The following is an 18,262-nucleotide window of genomic DNA, read 5'->3' on the forward strand; positions in this document are numbered from 1 at the left end:
TAGACCATGCGTGGCTCTATGTCTATGAATCCCCCGGAGGGCGGTCTTGATGTCCCGAATCCAGTTGAGTCATGGCGGACGTCTCCTTATGCTGTGCTAACCTTACCGCAATGTCCATTACTGACCCGTAGCGACGCATTCGTCACATCACGTCCATTCAAGTCCGCAACCTAACTCCGTTCCCTATCCGAGATGCCTTTGCCTCCGCTCTCAAGCAACCTTCAGAGCAACCACAGTTCACGCCTCAGGGCCACTTTTCAGACGATGTCGATGTCACCATAGGCAGAAAGCGTGCCCGAAAGATGTCTTCGACGTCTAGTTTAGCATTGAGTGGGTCCAAGATTGCTGATGATCCTCCTCACGAGAACGGTAGCCCCGGGGATTTCAGAAGGAGGGATTCATCGAGGGTGAGCGCGTCGAACACTTCCCAATCCGCTGTCTCGTCTAGTCCTACATCTGCAAGACGAACGTCCACCGTGCGTCCGCCATATCGTCAGCGTACAATTTCTGTCGCATCGTCATCCTTTTCGTATGACGGCGATCTACGGGAAGTGAGCGCTCCAGGACGTGCTCCGGTCCCCGATCTTCTGGTGGATACTTCACAGACAGGTCTGGAGAAAGTGCTACAGAGCCGTCTAGTGGAGGCTTTCTTAACCATCACTCTTCCGGACACTGCATCTCCTGGGAGCAATCTAGATACCTCCCATAACGCCCAGCAGGAGGGCTCCGCTATCCAACCCCCACGAGCATCGACTTCACAAGCAAACATGAAATCCTTGCCCAGGGAGAGAGCCTTGACAGCAGTGCGCAAGCCAGACTCCACAGTAAATACAACTCCCAGGCGGTCCACTGTTACTTCGTCCGCCAAACCAGCTTCCCCGCGGCCTACAACTCCTTCCCGATTGACCTCGAATCCTACACCATCACGAAGCGAGCACTCTACCATGCACAACAAATCACTGTCTAAATCACCGTCCTTCACAAATGGGAGGACGCTAAAATCGCCGTCTACGCCACCGGCCCACAAACAACGGCTTCCCATACCATCCTCTATGAATTCGCCACCCCTTTCTCCGTCCAGCCTCAAGTCAGAACAGCTGACAGCATCTGGTAGTTTATCACCAAGACTGTCATCGACGGTGGATCTACCATCTACCAGCACAGACGAACAGCTACATGTACCAGACCATATCTCACCAATACACAGACCGTCGACAAATCCTACTTTCCGTATTGACGCACGCTTTGGCGGAGAGTTTGTGCCCAATGCCGACCTTTCTGGGTCCAGAATGCGCTTGGAGGTATGGGGGCATGTTAAACGAGGTCTGGGGTGGGCGTCCGTAAGGGAGACAGACGCAAAGGGTAAGGGGAAGCAGCGAGAGCTGAATGAACCTCGTGAGCTCGAGTGGAGGGTGCTGGAGGGGTGGGATGTAGATCTGGGAGACCTGGTACCATTACCAGCAGATGTGAGTGTTTGCTTTGACATGCGTCGATTTCTCCTCACACATAATTGCATTCCCTTAGCTTGCCTCTCACCCGTCACACTTGCCCTCGAACACCCTGCTGATCTCACTTTCGCCTCCGGGCAAGACATACTATCTGCCTGTGCCTGCGTCTCACCTTCATTCCCCGTTGCCGCCAAGTTTCAACTCGGGTTATAGCTCAGATCCTGAATCGGGACCCAGGAAGGCGAAGGTCTCTGGAGAGGTCATTCCTGGGGAGAACACCAGACAGGCGTCAGAACGCCTAGAGGACAAGGCGGATGCCGAGGAACTAGATGAGGCAGAAGAGTATGCCTCGTCTATGCGGAAGGGCAAGAGACGCACTGCCTCGTGGCAGGATCTTCTTAGGTATGTACACTATTTACGTTTCGCTACCAACGAACGCTTGCTGACCGCAAACAGACTCATTAACCTACAAACATGTATAATCGACACCCAGCAGTCCCTCTCGGAGGTCGTGCGCGAAATTGACAAGACAGTAACGCACCCTGGAGCAGGCACTCTGGTAAGTCTCCGCTTCCTCATGCAGTTCTGGCCGTCTTCCCTGCTTTTCCTCTCCGTATGATATATGTCAGTCTGAAGTTATTTGCTGAAGCACCGTGAAGTCTCGGAGCGCGCCGCTTGGGTAGGACAATTGCACGATGAGACGAGTTCTGTGCTCGCTGAATCTGAGACGTGTGGGTGTCCGGATTGCTGTTATAAAGCTCTTACTGACGCTTTGCGGGCAGTACGCGCCCAGATATCTGCGCGAAAGGAAGACCTACGACGGCGGCGGGAACTGCTCGCATTAGCCCGCGATGCAAATGAGAGCGACTGCCGAGCCGAAGCTGAGCGAGAAGAGGACCTGGTAGAAGAGCGGTAAGCTCGACAATTTTCCACTAATCAATGAGTGTTCATAGGCTCATGTTATATTCAGGCAGCGTCTCGATCTTCTCAGAAGCCAGATCGGGCCAATGCGCAGCGTGCTTATCACGACGCTCTCGTTCATCTTCCCGATCGAGCTTGTGTCCCCGCCTGATCTGCTCTTCACCGTCCTGGATGTGCCGTTGCCGATTCCGCTCGCGCAGACGGATCCTGCCCCCCCACTATCACTGCCCGCGCACAAGGAAGTGACAGAGGATGCGGTGGCAACCGCGCTGGGGTACGCGGCACAGGTTGTGCAGCTACTCGCAGCATACATGGGCAAGGGGCTCGTGTATCCGGTAACATGCGTGGGCAGTAGGAGCCTGATCAAGGATGGTATCTCGGCCATGGTTGGACCGAGGATGTATGTATGCTGCTGTAGATGTTTGCGGCCTTGCTGATGTATTGCCAGGTTTCCGCTATTCACACGGGGCGTGGACACGTACCGGTTTGAATACGGCGTCTTCCTGTTGAACAAGGACATTGAAATAGTGGGTAGTCTGTGAGCCTAACTGCTCACTTGGCGCCAAAATCTGACACGATTTGAACCGCTAGTTGATGTCTGACCGCAATTTGCGCGCGCTGGACATTCGACATACCCTACCCAACCTCAAGAACCTGCTGCTGACTCTTACCGACAGCGAGGGCAAACGACCGTGAGTCTCGTCTCTCTACTGAGTATACAACATTTTTGTCTGACGTGTTCGCTGCCGGTGCATCAATAGCCCACAGCGCTTCTCCATGGCATCGTCCGTGTCAATCTCGTCGTTGCGATCACCGATCCTCACCGCGTCTTCACTCCCCACACCCATCCCCGATACTGCCGGCTCATCCTCCAACGTCAAGACGTCAACCGCGCTGCAGCCGGATGGCCTGCCTGCCACCGGCAGCGACGCACACGAGAGCGACTCGCCTCCTCGCAGCGGCGCGACGACGCCCACAGCGTCTACGCCCGATCCGGCGGCGCGCAAGGCCCGTGCGTTCCTGGACCTGTCACCGCTAGCGGGCTTCCTGCGCGTCCGCTATCCATCAAGCTCGCGCCCGTCGGTTCGCTCGGTACCGGAGGTGCCAGAGAACGCGGCCGCGCGGGATGCCGGCGCGGCAGGCGCGAACGGGGACGCGGTCCAGAGCACGTCCGGCGGGGACGCAGGCGAAGACGAGGAGGACCGGCGGACGATCCGCGGGCGGTCCGACACGCTTCGCGGGCGATCGGACACGCTGCTGGGAGCGCCGGAGGAGGAGGGGAAGGTGGGCGTGGACGCGGATGTGAATGCGAACGCGAACGGGGATGGCAATGTGCATGCCGCCCACGGCAATGGCGCTGCCGAGAAGCTCTCCGCGGAGGACGGGCGCGAGCACGACGCGCCGCCGCCGGGCGTGTTTGTGGGCGGGGTGAACTGATGTTCTGGAACTAATTTTATTCCGTCGACTACTCCGCGGCTGCTTCACATTTGTATGTACACGCGCTTCCTGGAACCCGTGCACGCCTTCGGTGGCGTACGTGGGAGATTGAACCGTTACGGTCGTTTGCAGAATTGGTTTCTTGCTCGGAATCCGCAGTGTGTTTGTCCTTGACAAAAACTTTTTATGCCTCTGGCAGACTCGGTGACCCAGTGCGAAACGGCGCAAGCAGTGCTCTGCGAGTCCACTGCATGCAGTATTCAGTTTTCTGGTACAAGAAATCAAATAGAAATTGAAAGAAAAGTTAATTTACCTAATCAGTATTCTGGCGCCTAATATGAAAGTGAAATCGAAGGAAAATCGATTATGTAATCCATTTTCCATTGTCTCTTTCAATTTTCCTTCGATTTTCCTTCAGTTTCCAATCAATTTCTACATCAGTAAGATTCAATAGGTGCTATTCAATTGTAATTCAATATTTTGTGCAAGAAAATCGATTCCTGCATGCAGTGGTCATTATGTAGATTTCTCATCTATGACAGACTTGATGTGGGTACAATCTGCAACCATGTGTATGAGGTTTTGAGGGTGAACTCTTGTCTATCACAAGTTGTGGCATTAAGCATAGGGCATCAGAAGAACCTCATTTTTTGTTTGTTAGCAGTGTTAACTTGTGGTGTCACAAGCTGATGTAAAATGCTTTTAGCTCACTTGTGCACAAGCTAAGAAGTATATTGAGCGGTGATCTCACCAGTGTCATTATCAAGCACAAGTGAGGCTCCTATGGAAACAATATTTTGGGCAATTCTGTAGAGCCCATTGCAGTGGAGATATTTAAGGCAGTCTAGATCAGACATAGATGTATGCAAGTACACAGTCAACTATCTTGAGGCATTCCTAGGAGGACTTTGGATGACCATAGTGGGCTGAGGGTGGCGTGGGAATGTTGGCAAAGACAAGACACTGCATTCTGTCATGAAAACAATCTTGCAAACAACTGCCGCTCGGCGGCGGTGAAGGGCGAGCCCGATGTGTAGTCCTCAATCACGCCAACCCATTATATCTTCTGGCGACGCGGGCCGGTGCGGATGAGGAGATCTGCGTTGTGTATGTGCTCGCGACCGGTGTCTCCAGAGCGCGGGGCGGAACGTCGCCAATCCGCGTAAACCGGGGTTCTATTACTCAGGACGACGACGAAGATCGCATGGGCGATTGACAATGAGAGTTTTCAACGGTTTTGCTGATATGATGCCTGCTATCCGGGCTTCGGGTGATGCGTGCGTTGCAGCGACCGAGGCGCCGCAGCAGATGGCTAGCGGTTCTGCATACGCTGGGTTGTCAACTGGAGTGGGTCGCGTCGCTGCAGGGGCTGGAGAAGCCCGGGGTGGAGGCCAGGGAAGCGTGGCTGGCGTTGCGTTGCGGCTGACCAAGGTTCACGGAGGCAAAACAGTTGGCGGGTAATCTGCGCGGACGGGGACGACAATTGCAAGTCACGGTGACGGGATGCATCGTCGACGTGGATCTGGAAGGAGGCAGCCTCCAGGGCCGGAGGCGCGTGTTGACAGCCGGTAGTCAGGTACGGCGGCAGAGATTAATTGACCGGACGTCCGCCCGTGGTCGGCGGGCCGTTTGCTAGCACGAGGGCGGGGCTGGGTCGCGGTGCTTGGCGGAGACTACTTGCTGCGATCAGACGCGAGGCGGCGGGCAGCGGCGGGGCGGGGTGGGGCGGGGCGGGGTGGCCGCGGCAGGGCCCGAGCGATAGGAGACAGTGGCAGGGAGGCTGATAGCAGCCGAAGAAGACTGGTCTCAGCCGCCCGCCGTGTTCTGTTCGAAAGAGAAAGCGAAGACGGGCGAGGCCAGTGGTCGCAGCCCAATTCTTTACCCACGCACCGATCGGTTCGTATGCTGCCCAAAAAGGAAGGCACCAGACTCTTTCCTCAGCCACCCGCCCCGTGTCGCCGCCCGCAGTGGCGACGTGCGCGAGGTCGGGTGCGCTGCAGAGACAGCGGCAGCGGTGCATCCGTAAATCTTACAGTGTTCTGATATGGCGAGAAGGCGCGCTGAGCGACTCGGGTGGGGCTACAACCTATAGCCACGTTGGACGAGGCGAGGGGTTTCAAGGGGGCGCGCGTGGGCAGCGCCGAGAAAGGGAGTCGGAGCGTAAAAAAAGAGGGTGTCCGCAGGCCATTGTGATGATTTATTAGAGTTGTTGAGCGTCGAGGCATCCCCGGCCGTGTACTACCGCTAATATCCCCACCGTCAAAGCCCTCGCTCGTCGCAAAATTGCCACAGGTCTGCCAGCACTCCTTGCCTCTTCCCTCTCCCCGCCTCATCCTCGTCCCCAGCTGTTGACCCATCCTGTATTACCAATCCTTATAGACGGGCATAAAATCAGCTGGCAGGTCTGTCTTTCTCTCTTCCCGCCTCTCCTCTCTCCTCACTCGCCCTTCCCGACCCACCCGTCTCCAGGATTCCCTTGTGCAATTAGGCTTACTCGTTCCCTATTCTAACCGTACTTGCTCAATCTGTTTCTGTCCTTGACCTCCCTCTCGGATCAAAAGTATTCGCCCACTACCTCCCTCCCACTATGAGTACTACTTTGGAATCGTCTACTATCCCTGCCGATAGTCGCCAGTCCCCCGACGACAGGAAGCAGAGCCCTCCTGCCTTTTTGGATCTTGCGGACTCGGCGAGTCGCTCGTATGTCGCGTCTCTTACGTCCACATCCTGACCTTCGCCAACAGGCTGCTCGCTACGGCAGTAATATTCCGGACATCTCGGTGGTGGGTCCCGCATGGCTGTCTGCGTATCATACGTGTCCTTTGATCTGATCCTCCCGCTCACGTAGCGTACTATGAAGCGCATGGAACACGAACGCCAGCGCGCTTTGCAGCGCAAATTGTTCGAGGACCAGATGCGTGCCCTCGAGGTACAGCAGGCGCGCGAGCTCCTGGGCATCCCCATTGAATCTGCCGCCGCTCTGCAGCATCTTGCGGTTTCCGCTCCCACCACGCCTCCGCGCATCAATGCTGTTCTCAACGACGAGGCAGCCTCCGGTCTTGCCTCGGCGATGTCTCATCCGTCGGTAGATGTAGAGAGTCTCTCGAGGGCCGTAGGGTCTGTGTCGGACAAACGCAAGTCTGTCACGTACGCCCCGTCGGTCAACCACTCGCCGGAGATGCCTTCGGGTAACCAGAGTTTCGCTCGCCCGGGCGGCGCCAAGAGCATGCCAGCCAGCCGGCGTACTTCGGCTAGCGAGCATGATGATGAGCTCGCCGGCCACCTGCAGGGGCTCTCGCTCGCTGGCGAAAGGGCGGATCGTGAGCGCATCTCGCTCCAGTCAGGGGCGATCCCTCAATCTATTCTGCGCACCGGGAGCGAGCGCTTCGGCGTCAACGGACAGCAGTATGGGAACGCCTACAATGCGGGCATGATGCTTGATGAGCAGCTGGATCAGGAAATGCACAGTGTGTACACCATCATTTTCGTCGTGACGCGATCCCTGTTGATCAGGCCGTAGACGCGATGCGAAACTTGCCGACCTCGGACGAGGATAAGTTTGCAAACGGGTATCCCAGAAAGGTGCGTCATTAGTGTGACTGGACGCCCTCGGCTCGGTGTGTTGATAACGCGCTCGCACGCATAACGCAGCTCTCGACCTCGTCGGCGGCTCTGGACCTCGCGCCACTCTCACAGGCGCCGCGTACCTCCTTCGTTGGCCAGTACAACGGTAACGGGCGCGTACCCGAGGGTTACGGGCGCGGCGATCGCCGCACGGTGACGAATCCGACGATGAGCCTCTCGCCTGCCACCGCGGATATGTCCGTTAAGGGCAGTATGTCCGGCTCGGCTACGCCGCTATTGCAGCAGGTTTCGCAGGGCCTCACGCCCGGGCTCTCGTCGCGCCGCGGCTCGCCGCTGAGCCTTGGCGACGGTTTTGGGTCGCTGCCCATAGCGCGCTCGGTGCCTGCAACGCCATTGCCGGGAATGCCCAGCTCCGCCTCGCACCTGTCGAAGGCGCCGGGCACGCCGCTGACGGGTGACGCCCCCGGTGGTGTCAATGGGATCTTGACGAGGCAGAACTCGCCTCAGACAGAGCTGAACCCGTCGCTTTCGAGGATGTCGTCGTCAGGGCCGTATGAGGGCGCTCCGTTGACGTTCAACACGATACAGTCGGGAGTGGACGAATCGCTGCAGGTTTGTGACGTTGCATGGTACGGGCGTCGTCAGTATGCTGATACGGCGTGTGAATCACCGTAGCAGCAGTATGGTGTCGACTCGGTGTATGGGATGAACGGGAACGGGATTGAGGACGGACATTACAACTCGTATGGGTTTGAGGCGAACGGACGCGCGCACAACGGAACGGGCTCGACAGCGCTCTACCACCATAACGGCTCGCGGTACGGGCTGGGCATGAACGGCCGGCCAACTGGTGCGGACGGCAAGATGGGTGGTTTGCACGGGCCTAAGCACAAGCGCGGCGACGTTGACCGCGAGTGTTCGTGTGTTCCTCATCGCCGGTGTTTCACCAGGCTGACGACATGCGCATTGTTCTGCAGTCAACAGGTTCGCGGGTGTACGTCTGGAAGACCTTCAGGGCGAGATCCCCTCGCTGTGCAAAGACCAGCATGGGTGCCGCTACCTGCAGAAGAAGCTCGAGGAGGGCGTCCCTGAACACCGCGATATGATCTTCCGCGAGACGTTCGGGCACTTCGCGGACTTGATGACTGGTGCGTTGGGCCTTTGTGGTCGATATTAGTCCGGACGCTTATGCAACGTGTATGGGCCGCAGATCCATTCGGGAACTACCTCTGCCAGAAGCTGCTCGAGTTCTCGACGGATGACCAGCGCAACGTAATCTGCGAGTCTGTCGCTCAGGACTTGGTGAACATCTCGCTCAACATGCACGGCACACGTGCGGTGCAGAAGATGATCGACTTTTTGTCTACCAGACGACAGGCAAGTAAAATCCAGATTGGATTTCTCTATATCACTTACAGGACGAGTGCAGACTGACCCGAAATACAACATCCAGATACACTCGATCATCCTTGCACTCAGCCTGCATGTGGTGGTGCTTATCAAGGATCTCAACGGAAATCACGTCATCCAAAAGTGTCTCAACAAGCTGGCGCCGGAGGATAATCAGGCAGGTTTTTTTCGCGTTGCCGAGATGTAACGCGCAGGGCTGATGCGTAGACTTTATAACGGCAGTTCATTTACAATGCCGTCGCCGCGAACTGCGTCGAAGTCGCGACCCATCGCCATGGCTGCTGTGTCCTGCAGCGTTGCGTCGATCACGCATCAGAAGCGCAACGCGTCCAGCTTGTCAATGAGATCACCTACAACGCGCTGACGCTGGTGCAGGATCCTTATGGCAACTATGTGAGTGCCGCGCGGTTCTGATCTGCAACGTGCCCTGATTCACATATCAAGGTTGTGCAATATATTCTGGACCTGAACGATAACCGCTTCAGCGATGCCGTCATCCGACAATTCACCGGCAATGTCTGCGCGCTGTCGGTGCAGAAATTCAGTTCGAACGTCATTGAGAAGGTGGAGTCGCCGTCTTCTAACGCTCAGGTGACCGCGTTCTGACCCCGAACTTTATCGCCTTTTAGTGCGTTCGCGTTGCAGAACACAACACCCGTAAGATGTTGATCGGGGAACTGCTCAACCGCACGCGGCTGGAGAAGCTCTTGCGTGACTCTTATGGCAACTACTGCGTGCAGGTACGTGGAGTGGCTCCCTCATGCTCCTAATTTGTACCGACTGAGTTTGCCGCTCAGACTGCCTTGGATTACGCCGAGCCGGGCCAGCGGGCCCTGCTCGTCGAGGGCATCCGGCCTGTTTTGCCTCTTATTCGGAACACGCCGTATGGCAAGCGCATTCAAAACAAGCTGCAGCGAGAACATATGGACGGATATGGCGGTGGCGGTGGCGGCGCCAGCTACCACCACCCTCTCGGTAACCAGGGTATGGGTATGGGTCAGGGTCACGGTGGCCGTCACATGACGCATCAGGCTTTGCACTCCCCCGGCGCACTCGCGGATGCATACACCGCGCCCAGCGGCCTCTACGGCGCGCACGGCCTGCAGGGACAGGGGCTCCACGCCGCTCAGCTGCACAATCTGCAGCCGCACACGATCGACAGCTACGTGATGCAGAACACAAGCAACCATAGCCCCGGTCTGACGCCTCCACACACACAAGCGGGTGCGTTCTCGTCGTACGGCGGCATGAGCTCCTTCCCCGCGGTCAGCGTTGCGGACCCGTACCAGCGTTCGTATGCGTATGGAATGTGAACGACGCCGTCCCAGCCCGCAAAAAGTGCAGAATTCTACATGGACAGCTCCAGTCGCTCTTTTCCAGTCGCCCCACATGCACGCATTCGCATCAAGTAATGCCAAGTCGCATTCTGCCCCGGCGGAACTATACCTATGCTGCTCGTCTGTCTATGTCCGGCCCCTGCGCCTCCAGCTGCTCGGACTCGCATCCATTCTCTCTCCTATATACACTCTTTTAGTGGGCTTCGTCGCTGGGCACTCAAGTATACTACCACCGCAACGCATTTGTATTTTGCTGCAACCGCATGTCCCCCGCCGCATCATATCGCTCTTCCTGCTTTCCCGTGCTCCCCTTCCCCCCCAGCATATACAGACCCTTCCTTGCTTGGTTCTACGTGCACACACCTTTTGTACTGCGTACTTAACCTTCTTCCCATTTGTACCTTTGCATCCATCCCATCCACCCACCATTCCTAGGCGCGTAATTTGTCCTTATAGTATATCATTGAAGCACTATTTGTCTGTCTCATTGTAGTTATTCCGCAATATCAGAGTCCTTTGGTCGGGTACATTGGTGGTCAGGTTGGTCGAGTAATGGGAATCAATAATCGCGTGGCCATTCATCTGCGAGCATTTGTAAATGACGTCAGTACAGACACAACAGCTGTATTATGCTTATTGTATCCAAGAATTGAGATCGAGAGTCGGCGCAAACGTCCTTATCAACAACAAAATATGATGCCTGCCGTCGCTGAGTGCACTGTCGATACATAGACTAGATAGTATAGATACTGTGTGCCTTCCAGAGGGTGTGCATGGGCTATCGTACGTGCATCTTGCGCAACAGCCCCGCCAGTGCGCCCTCGAAATGCGGGTGGTGGCCGTGGTGCTCCGGGTGGTGCTCGTGCAAGGCCGACGAGTGCGCACGATGCCGCCGCGCGTGCGCCGAGCCGATGAACGAGCCGGGCATCTCCACATGGTCGTCCTCCTCCTCGAGCGAGGGCCGCGGCGGGGCTGCAGGCTCGGCGGGCGCGGGACGCCGCTGCGAGGACGAGGACGAGGACGGCGCGCTGCCGGGCGCCGGAGCACCGTCCTGTGCGCGCGCGGCGTGGTGCTCGCGCAGCGCCGCCGGGACGTGCTCGTGCAGCGGCTCGGGCGCCCGCGACTGCTGCTCGTGGCGGAGCGCGTGCGCCGAGCTCGGGCGTAGCACTGGCACTGGCACTGGTCCTGGTGCCGACGCGTCGCCGTCCGCCCTGCTGGTCTCCGCGTCCGCCGTGCGTGGAGACGCCGGCGCGCCCGTGCTCGCGCGGCGCTCGAGCGACGGCGGCGTGACCAGGACATGCGCGTTCGCGCCGGGACCCGGGGGCACGTGGGGGCGCACGCCGTCGCCGTCGCCGGCGCCGGCAAGCTCGTCCTCGTCGTCCTCGTCGCTGTCGAGGGCGGTCTTCCAGCCGCCGGAGCTTGTGCTGGTGGTGGCGGCGGAGGCGCCGCTGGCGCGCGTGCCGAGGCGGTGGAGGGCGATGGTGCCGTTGATGGCGGCCTTCCAGCGGGCGCGGGGGCTGAACTGCTCGCGCAGGCCGGAGAGGTCGTGCTCGGTGGAGGGCGTGTGCTCGGTGAGCCACTGTGCGGGGGTGAGAGAGGGGATGGACGGTGAGCGGGGTGTGCGCGTGGGACGGGGAGACGGGGAGATGGGACGTACGTGGTGCTTCAGCGCCTGGGCGGCGGTGGGGCGCTTGGCAGGGTCTGGGTTGAGGAGGGTACGCACAAAGCCCTTGGCTGTGCGGCGGTCAGCGGCCGGGGCAGGCAGGACGCGCGCAGAGACGTGCCTTCTGGGGAGACGTTGCTCCAGTAGCGCTCGTGGAACTCGACCTGCGCCTCTGTGGTCTCGCGGATGAGCTCTGCGGTGTCGTCCGAGCGGAACGGCGAGTACCCGCACAGCAGGACGTATGTGATGATCCTGCGGGGGGCGCCTTCAGTGCGAGCGACAGAGAGAAAGAGGCGGTGTGCGCGCGTACCCTGTGGACCAGATGTCGACGGCCTTGCCGTGGCCGGTCTTGTTGAGGACCTCGGGGGCGACGTAGCCAAAGCTGCCCGCGAGAGACGTCAGCTGTTCCCCGGGTGTGTGGAGGTGCTTCGCGCTGCAGGAAGGAGGCGTGCACATTTCAGCAGGCCGCCGATGGATGCTGGGGCAGATGAAACCCACATGCCGAAATCGACAATCACGATGTCAGAGTGTGGGTCCTTGGTGCGGTACAGGATGTTTTCGGGCCTAGCGGCCCATAAGTAAATTGGACGGAGCACTCGGTGTAGCACTCACTTGAGGTCGCGATGGACGATGTCGTGCTCGTGGAGATACTTGACGCCAGAGAGGACGGACCTGCAGAGTCGTGTCAACGGCGGGTCCTACATTGCCCATCTCGATGTCGATCGCGGGACCGACGCGCCGTCCGCGATCGGGCCGCTGATCGGTTGATTCTCGTCCGAGCGCGGATCCCCGCGGACGACGGGCACGAGAAGCAGAGGAGGGAGAAGACCCACCTGAGCACGGCGACGGCGTCCGACTCGGTGAACTTGCCGCGCTGGGTGATGCGCTCGAACAGCTCGCCGCCGACGGCAAGCTCGAACGAGAGGTAGTACTTGGTGCGGCTCTCGAACCACTCGTAGAATTTGACCTATCGTGCGGGCGCGTGAGACAGGGAGTAGGCGACAAGAACAGAGGCAGACGGACGGGGATGAGTGGGTGTGATCCATGGCGAACGGCGACTCACGATGTTCGGGTGGTTGAGCCCCTTGAGGACCTCCATCTCGCTCCACACGCTGCTCTCGTTCCCCTTCACCTTCTTCTTCGGGATCACCTTCAGCGCGACCTCCACCGTCATCGCGCCCTCGTGCTTCCCCCGCGCCTGCCCGTTCCCGTTGCTGTGCCCGTTCGTGTGCATCCGCGACAGGAAGTTGGACGCGTGCCCCTTCGCGGAATTATATGACGAGCCCGGGCTCGCTGTGCTGTTCGAGCGCGCGGGCTTCGGGCGGTCGAGCGGCGGGCCTGTTGGGGAGCGCGAGCGGGAGGAATGCTGTGCCTGGGGGAATTCGGAGGGCGCGGTGGACGAAGTCGACGTAGCGGCCGCCCCGTGCTTGGCGACGTCGACCTGGTTGGGCGGGACGTGCCATGTTGCGCGCTGGATGGGAATAGAGAAAGCAATGATGCGGGCACGTCAGTGGAATGCGTCGGGATGGCGTGGGTGTTGACATGGGGTGGGTGAGCTCAGACCCGACGTGGAGAAAGTCGTGCAGACGTACCACGACCTTGCCGAAAGTCCCTTCGCCAAGGACCTTGTGAATCTCATACGCCTTCTTTTTCTGAAACGACGGGGGCTGCGGGAGGAGCGAGTCGGCTATCGAGAGGGCGGGCATGGTAGTGGGGAGTGGGATGTGGGCGGCGGGTCGTCGACTTTGACTCTATAAGAAAGAATATGTCAGTCAGACACAGTGTGGTCCTCTGCAACGCTAGATCAATTCTGAATTCTGGGGCTGTGCAATTCGGTGCCAGTCCGGGATTAAGTGCGCAAGTTGTGATACAGACAAAGTCGTGATGATCAGGTGTAACGGAATATGTAACGCGACGGGCTGTCCAGGCCGCGCTGGGGGTATCCAAAGGCAAGTAAGGGAGACAAGCACGGAAAGCAGAGACAAGCACGGAAAGCAGAGACAAGTGAGAAAGGAGGAGAAGGAGCGTCGAAACTGAGGTGGTGGTGATCTCTGCCAAGGGTGGAGCTGCAGGAGCCGTGCCCGGGGTCCCGCGAGGCACATTCTAGAGAAGCTCGATCAATGAGCTGGAGAGATCTCCGATACGAAGACCCAAGGACTTGGCATCGTCGTTTACTCTTTGTCTCGACGGTCGATGTGGAACGTTGAACATTGAGCGTTGGTCATTAATCCTGCACACGCCTACCGCCGTAAATTCGCCCACCATGGATTCATGCATACGCTCTCGGTTTATCCCCTTCCCTTTCCCGGAACTTTGGTTGACAGGTGGAATAGAAGGCGAACCGGTGGTGCCCCGAGGCACCCTCCTCTGTGTCCCAGCTGCGTGCAGAGGCACCTCAAGGTAAGCATGCCGTCCGTCCGTCTGCTGGTGAATGGAAGCCCGATAGACACCAGCATGGCTTCAGGCGCGAGCAGACCGGCGTCCCGTCTCTTGCTGACGAAGGCTAGTGAAGTACATGCATCTTGAGCTTATCACCGCGCGCAATCAACTCTGCGGCTTCTCATATGCATTATAATCTACTCTCGCCGTGGACGCGTCAGTAGACACCTTCGGGGGGCCGTGTCATACCATGAAATGACGGGTGACTGATCGACCGGTTCCGAGATATGGGTCGCGTGATGTCACCATCCCGAGCACGCGGTCCGCACATTATGGACAACGAGACGCAGGGCGAATTCAGCCACATCTGACTGTACATCTTCGAAACATGCGCACGTTTCCATTGGCTAATGCGCTACCAGAGCGACATGCTCAGCCCTCCACCCACGTCCCTGTGCAGTTGTACCCGTAGCTGCCGTCTGTGCTTGCAGATGGACAGTCTGCGCGCGAGATAAGACACGGACTGTGGAGACCGCTCGACGCAACTCACAGAGTGTCTCTGCGCAGCATACGCTGTACAGTCCTTCATATTGGCTTCCCTCGCTGAAGCGGAACTCAACAAGAGAATGTACAGTCTAGCCGAGACTGCACTTACCACGGCACCCCGGACTCGCAGCCAGCGCCGACGTCCAGGCTCTGGTCTGGCACGGTGGTGTCGCAGATGTCCTGCAGAACGTAGGAAAAACTGGAGGCGGGTCCAAATCCGCGGCAGCACAGCGAGACGGGGCGGTCGCTGTCACAGGCGGCTACGACGAGTGTAGCCAGGACGAGATGTGCAAGTAAAGCATTAGAGACGTGCATGGTAGGTACTACGCCTATTCACAGATCGCTCGACGGTATGCGCCATATTTATAGGTCAAAGCTCCTCACTCAGGGACGAAGGACAACTCCATATAGTCTGCCTGCCGTCGGAGGCAGAATCCGCCGCAAGAGAACATTTGGCACACCTGTCATCGCGGATCGTCGGACCCAGATGCCAAGCAGAGGCGCATAGCTTTCCGTTCTCTGTACCTGGCGCGCACCGATATACGGGGCACGTACTAGCGTCTAGGATTGGCAGGATGTCCCGGTGATGCTGGACAAGCTTCGCTGAGCTGGTCGTGTATAGAATCCTGCTCCAACAATCGAGCATACCCCGGTGCAAGCAGGCACACGCTTTTGCCACCGGCCAGAAGGTGAGTAACCCTCCCGCATCTCCCTCCGCGATTCGCAGCTGCAGCCTCCAGCCCTCTCACACATAGTCGAGACGGACGGGCACTTTGTCGCTTACTCGAAGTCGCGTTGGCGGCGACCTCGCTTTGTTGCTCTTGCGAGCATTATGCCCGACACACGAACGAGACACTCCTTTGCCGTATCTGACATGAGATCATTCTGCAGGCTCAAATACATCATACTCGACGGAGACCTCCGACCGTGCTGGTTCAACCTTCGACGACCGACCCGGTGCAGTTGTACCCGTATACGCCGTCTTCGTTTCCCTGGCAACCTGTCCGAGAGAGGTGAGTCCCCGGTGCTGAGAGCATGACAGGAGGGCACCGCAGGATCTACGCACTGATGGTCTCGGCGCAGCAGACGCTGTAGTCGCCCTGGTACTCGCTGCCTGCGCTGGGGGCGCGCACGCTCCGTCAAGGCGATACACCCGCACATCGACACGGGGACATACCACGGGACGCCCGATTCGCACCCGGCACCGGTGTCCAGGCTCTGGTCGGGGACGGTCACCCCGCAGACGTTCTCGAGCACGTAGGCGAAGTCGGACGCCGGCCCGAAGCTGGTGCAGCACAGCGCGACGGGCTGGCCGCTGTTGGCGCACGCGCCGGCCACGGCCCTGGCGAGGGCGATGAGCGCGAGGGCGGATTTGAAGGCGATGCTGGCGTGCATGGCGGCTGTGCGTTTGCGTGGTCGTGTGCTTGTGTGGTTGCACGCCGCACCGACGACAGGGGGTGCGCTATATACCTCTGTCCGGGCGCAGACGCGCATCCCGACCGAAATGTCTGGTCGGACGGCGGCTGCTTGAGAATCCTGCAAGTGCCAAGTCCAAGTGGGGCCTAAGCGGTGTCCGGCTCGCTCTCGCACGTCCGCGAAGCTGGAACATGGGTGTCCGCACTGACTCGGCGGATCGGACTTGTGTGTCAAGGCAAGGCGCGCAGTCTCTTTCCTGTAATACGCGCTCCGGTGCGAGACAGGCGGTAGGCCCTGGCGCCTGGGGTTCTGGCTGGCTTGCAAGGTCTATACCGCTCGCTATGACATGTCGCCACGAGCGCAGCGGAGACTCGAAGTGGGCGCCTCACATATGCGGAGGCTCAGTCCATTCAAGTAGAGGCGCTTGGTTGTGTCTCAGTCTTCGAATGTGCCTACACCATATGTCCGATCAATATTCCATTGATTTGCCAGCAGGAGTCGAGTTGTTCCCCAGTGGTATCAGTCTGACAAGTCTGCAGTACGTATGCGGCCTTCAGATCGCTTTCAGTAGTCTCCTTGTGCGCAGATGGATCGTTGGGTCTATCTGCCGGAACATGCCATAAACGGACACACGGAGCTTGCGGAGGTTTGAGAGAAGTATCAGACCTGCTCTCGAGAGGATGCCGTCCACAGTCTTTGCCATGCCTGACTCGCAAACATAGTCCGAGGATCTTTCCAGTCCTACGGAATCACGTTCATTCTCTCATTTTCTCAGCCTTCCACCAGTGTTCCCGTGCAGTTACAACCGTAATCCCCATCTACACTTGCAGCCGGACAGTCTATATAAGAGGTGAGCCCTCAGTGTTGGGATTGTGATGATCACTCACTGAGGATCTCAGCGCAGCACGCATTATACAGCCCCTCGTACTCACTTCCCTCGCTGTGCACGAACAGATTGCATAAGCAGAAAAGTGGCAGCTGCAGCGTCCAAACACACCATGGCAAACCGGTCCCACAGCCACCACCCATATCGACGCTCTGGTCAGGGACAGGGATATCACATACGTCCTGCAAAACGTAGGCGAAGCCGGATACTGGGCTAAAGCCGCTGCAACATAGCGAGATGGGTCGGTCGCTGCCGCACGCACAAGCCTGGCGAAAACGATGCAGGTGACGCGGAATTTGAAAGCAAACCTAGCGTGCATGGCGATTGTGTGTCTTGACGCTGCTGTTACCAGCGGCAATGTATGGTGTGTCCATTGGGACACTCCCAGAATATTCATACTACAATAACGGGCGCCTCCAAGGCTCGTCCATCTAAGAACGGGGACGGTGGTAAGGAGCAGGCGCGTCACCATCGGGCGGCAAGTGGAGATCGATGCGGCGGACCATCGCCGATATTTTGACATCTGAGTGGACATCCTGTCAAGTTTACAGTACTCATACAATGCCAGTGACTGATGCGATAGGGCCGACCTGCCACAAGACCCGCAATGCCTCTATGCCACAGGCCTCGTGAATCCCAAGTTACATTTGGGCTACGCTCCCTCTCAACTCTTATTCGGGCTGAACAACGTCTCGTCCTTACATTACAAGCGCAAACTTGGTAGTGGCCATGGACTGTCCGCAGATTGGTTTCGTTGTTGCCACAGTTGTTCTTAATAAGTCTGCCTGCACTGTTTGACTCAGACTGTGCTACCAGAATACTACCGCAAGGGAAATGTTCACATACCACGTATGTGTTATTGGCTTTGACCATATCCTCGTCTATCTTCACACACAAGAGACGTAATTTGAAAGGTACGGTATCTGCGGTTTTCAAATGGAAACGAGCTCCGACTCTTCAGCCATTACTTGTGAGTGACCACGCTAAGCAAAAACACTAGCCCACCGCGAGGGTCGAACTCGCAGCCTTCAGATGCACCCGCCTAAGTAAGAGTCTGACGCTCTATCCGATTGAGCTAGGCGGGCATTGAAAATTATTTTTGTAAGACATACAGATGCCACATTATTTTTACTCTGGAAAGCCGACGGCACTATCCGTGTAGCGCCCAAAACCTTATTACTGCAGCCACTGTACAGAACAACACTCTTCGTCGCGATCAACCTTCACAACAGCC

At 58.0% G+C, this 18,262-nt stretch overlaps 5 protein-coding genes and 1 non-coding gene across 6 annotated transcripts; 2 read left to right on the forward strand and 4 right to left on the reverse strand.

The window, feature by feature from the left end:
- Positions 1-6: 6 nt before the first annotated feature.
- On the forward strand, positions 7-3,806 carry POSPLADRAFT_1051995 (hypothetical protein; the record flags this gene model as incomplete). Its single annotated transcript, XM_024480228.1, has 10 exons — positions 7-63; positions 132-1,466; positions 1,525-1,850; positions 1,905-2,007; positions 2,098-2,179; positions 2,231-2,360; positions 2,419-2,769; positions 2,818-2,896; positions 2,961-3,061; positions 3,131-3,806. 10 exons carry the CDS (start codon positions 7-9, stop codon positions 3,804-3,806), a joined length of 3,240 nt encoding a protein of 1,079 aa, XP_024344676.1.
- A 2,587-nt stretch (positions 3,807-6,393) lies between these two features.
- Positions 6,394-10,114, forward strand: POSPLADRAFT_1043068 (hypothetical protein; the record flags this gene model as incomplete). Its single annotated transcript, XM_024478218.1, has 13 exons — positions 6,394-6,495; positions 6,551-6,589; positions 6,655-7,273; positions 7,327-7,388; positions 7,458-8,003; positions 8,067-8,307; positions 8,369-8,539; positions 8,602-8,768; positions 8,845-8,958; positions 9,024-9,194; positions 9,246-9,365; positions 9,431-9,541; positions 9,599-10,114. 13 exons carry the CDS (start codon positions 6,394-6,396, stop codon positions 10,112-10,114), a joined length of 2,979 nt encoding a protein of 992 aa, XP_024344677.1.
- A 577-nt stretch (positions 10,115-10,691) lies between these two features.
- POSPLADRAFT_1072602 (hypothetical protein) lies at positions 10,692-13,507 on the reverse strand (the record flags this gene model as incomplete). The annotated part of the gene is made up of 8 exons (XM_024482528.1): positions 10,692-11,867; positions 11,936-12,053; positions 12,112-12,234; positions 12,300-12,365; positions 12,414-12,473; positions 12,635-12,768; positions 12,865-13,272; positions 13,394-13,507. The coding sequence occupies 8 exons, from the start codon at positions 13,505-13,507 to the stop codon at positions 10,917-10,919; spliced, it is 1,974 nt and encodes a 657-aa protein (XP_024344678.1). The 3' UTR covers positions 10,692-10,916.
- Positions 13,508-14,612: 1,105 nt separating this feature from the next.
- On the reverse strand, positions 14,613-15,041 carry POSPLADRAFT_1051998 (hypothetical protein; the record flags this gene model as incomplete). Its single annotated transcript, XM_024480229.1, has 3 exons — positions 14,613-14,680; positions 14,731-14,783; positions 14,836-15,041. The coding sequence occupies 3 exons, from the start codon at positions 15,039-15,041 to the stop codon at positions 14,613-14,615; spliced, it is 327 nt and encodes a 108-aa protein (XP_024344679.1).
- Positions 15,042-15,661: 620 nt separating this feature from the next.
- POSPLADRAFT_1128671 (hypothetical protein) lies at positions 15,662-16,121 on the reverse strand (the record flags this gene model as incomplete). The annotated part of the gene is made up of 3 exons (XM_024483759.1): positions 15,662-15,726; positions 15,793-15,845; positions 15,904-16,121. 3 exons carry the CDS (start codon positions 16,119-16,121, stop codon positions 15,662-15,664), a joined length of 336 nt encoding a protein of 111 aa, XP_024344680.1.
- A 1,905-nt stretch (positions 16,122-18,026) lies between these two features.
- On the reverse strand, positions 18,027-18,113 carry POSPLADRAFT_t10. Its single transcript has one exon. It is a non-coding gene; the product is annotated as a tRNA-Lys (tRNA).
- Positions 18,114-18,262: the final 149 nt, after the last annotated feature.

Source organism: Postia placenta, assembly GCF_002117355.1.
Source record: "Postia placenta MAD-698-R-SB12 unplaced genomic scaffold POSPLAscaffold_1, whole genome shotgun sequence".
NCBI classification, from domain to species: Eukaryota; Fungi; Basidiomycota; class Agaricomycetes; order Polyporales; family Adustoporiaceae; genus Rhodonia; species Rhodonia placenta.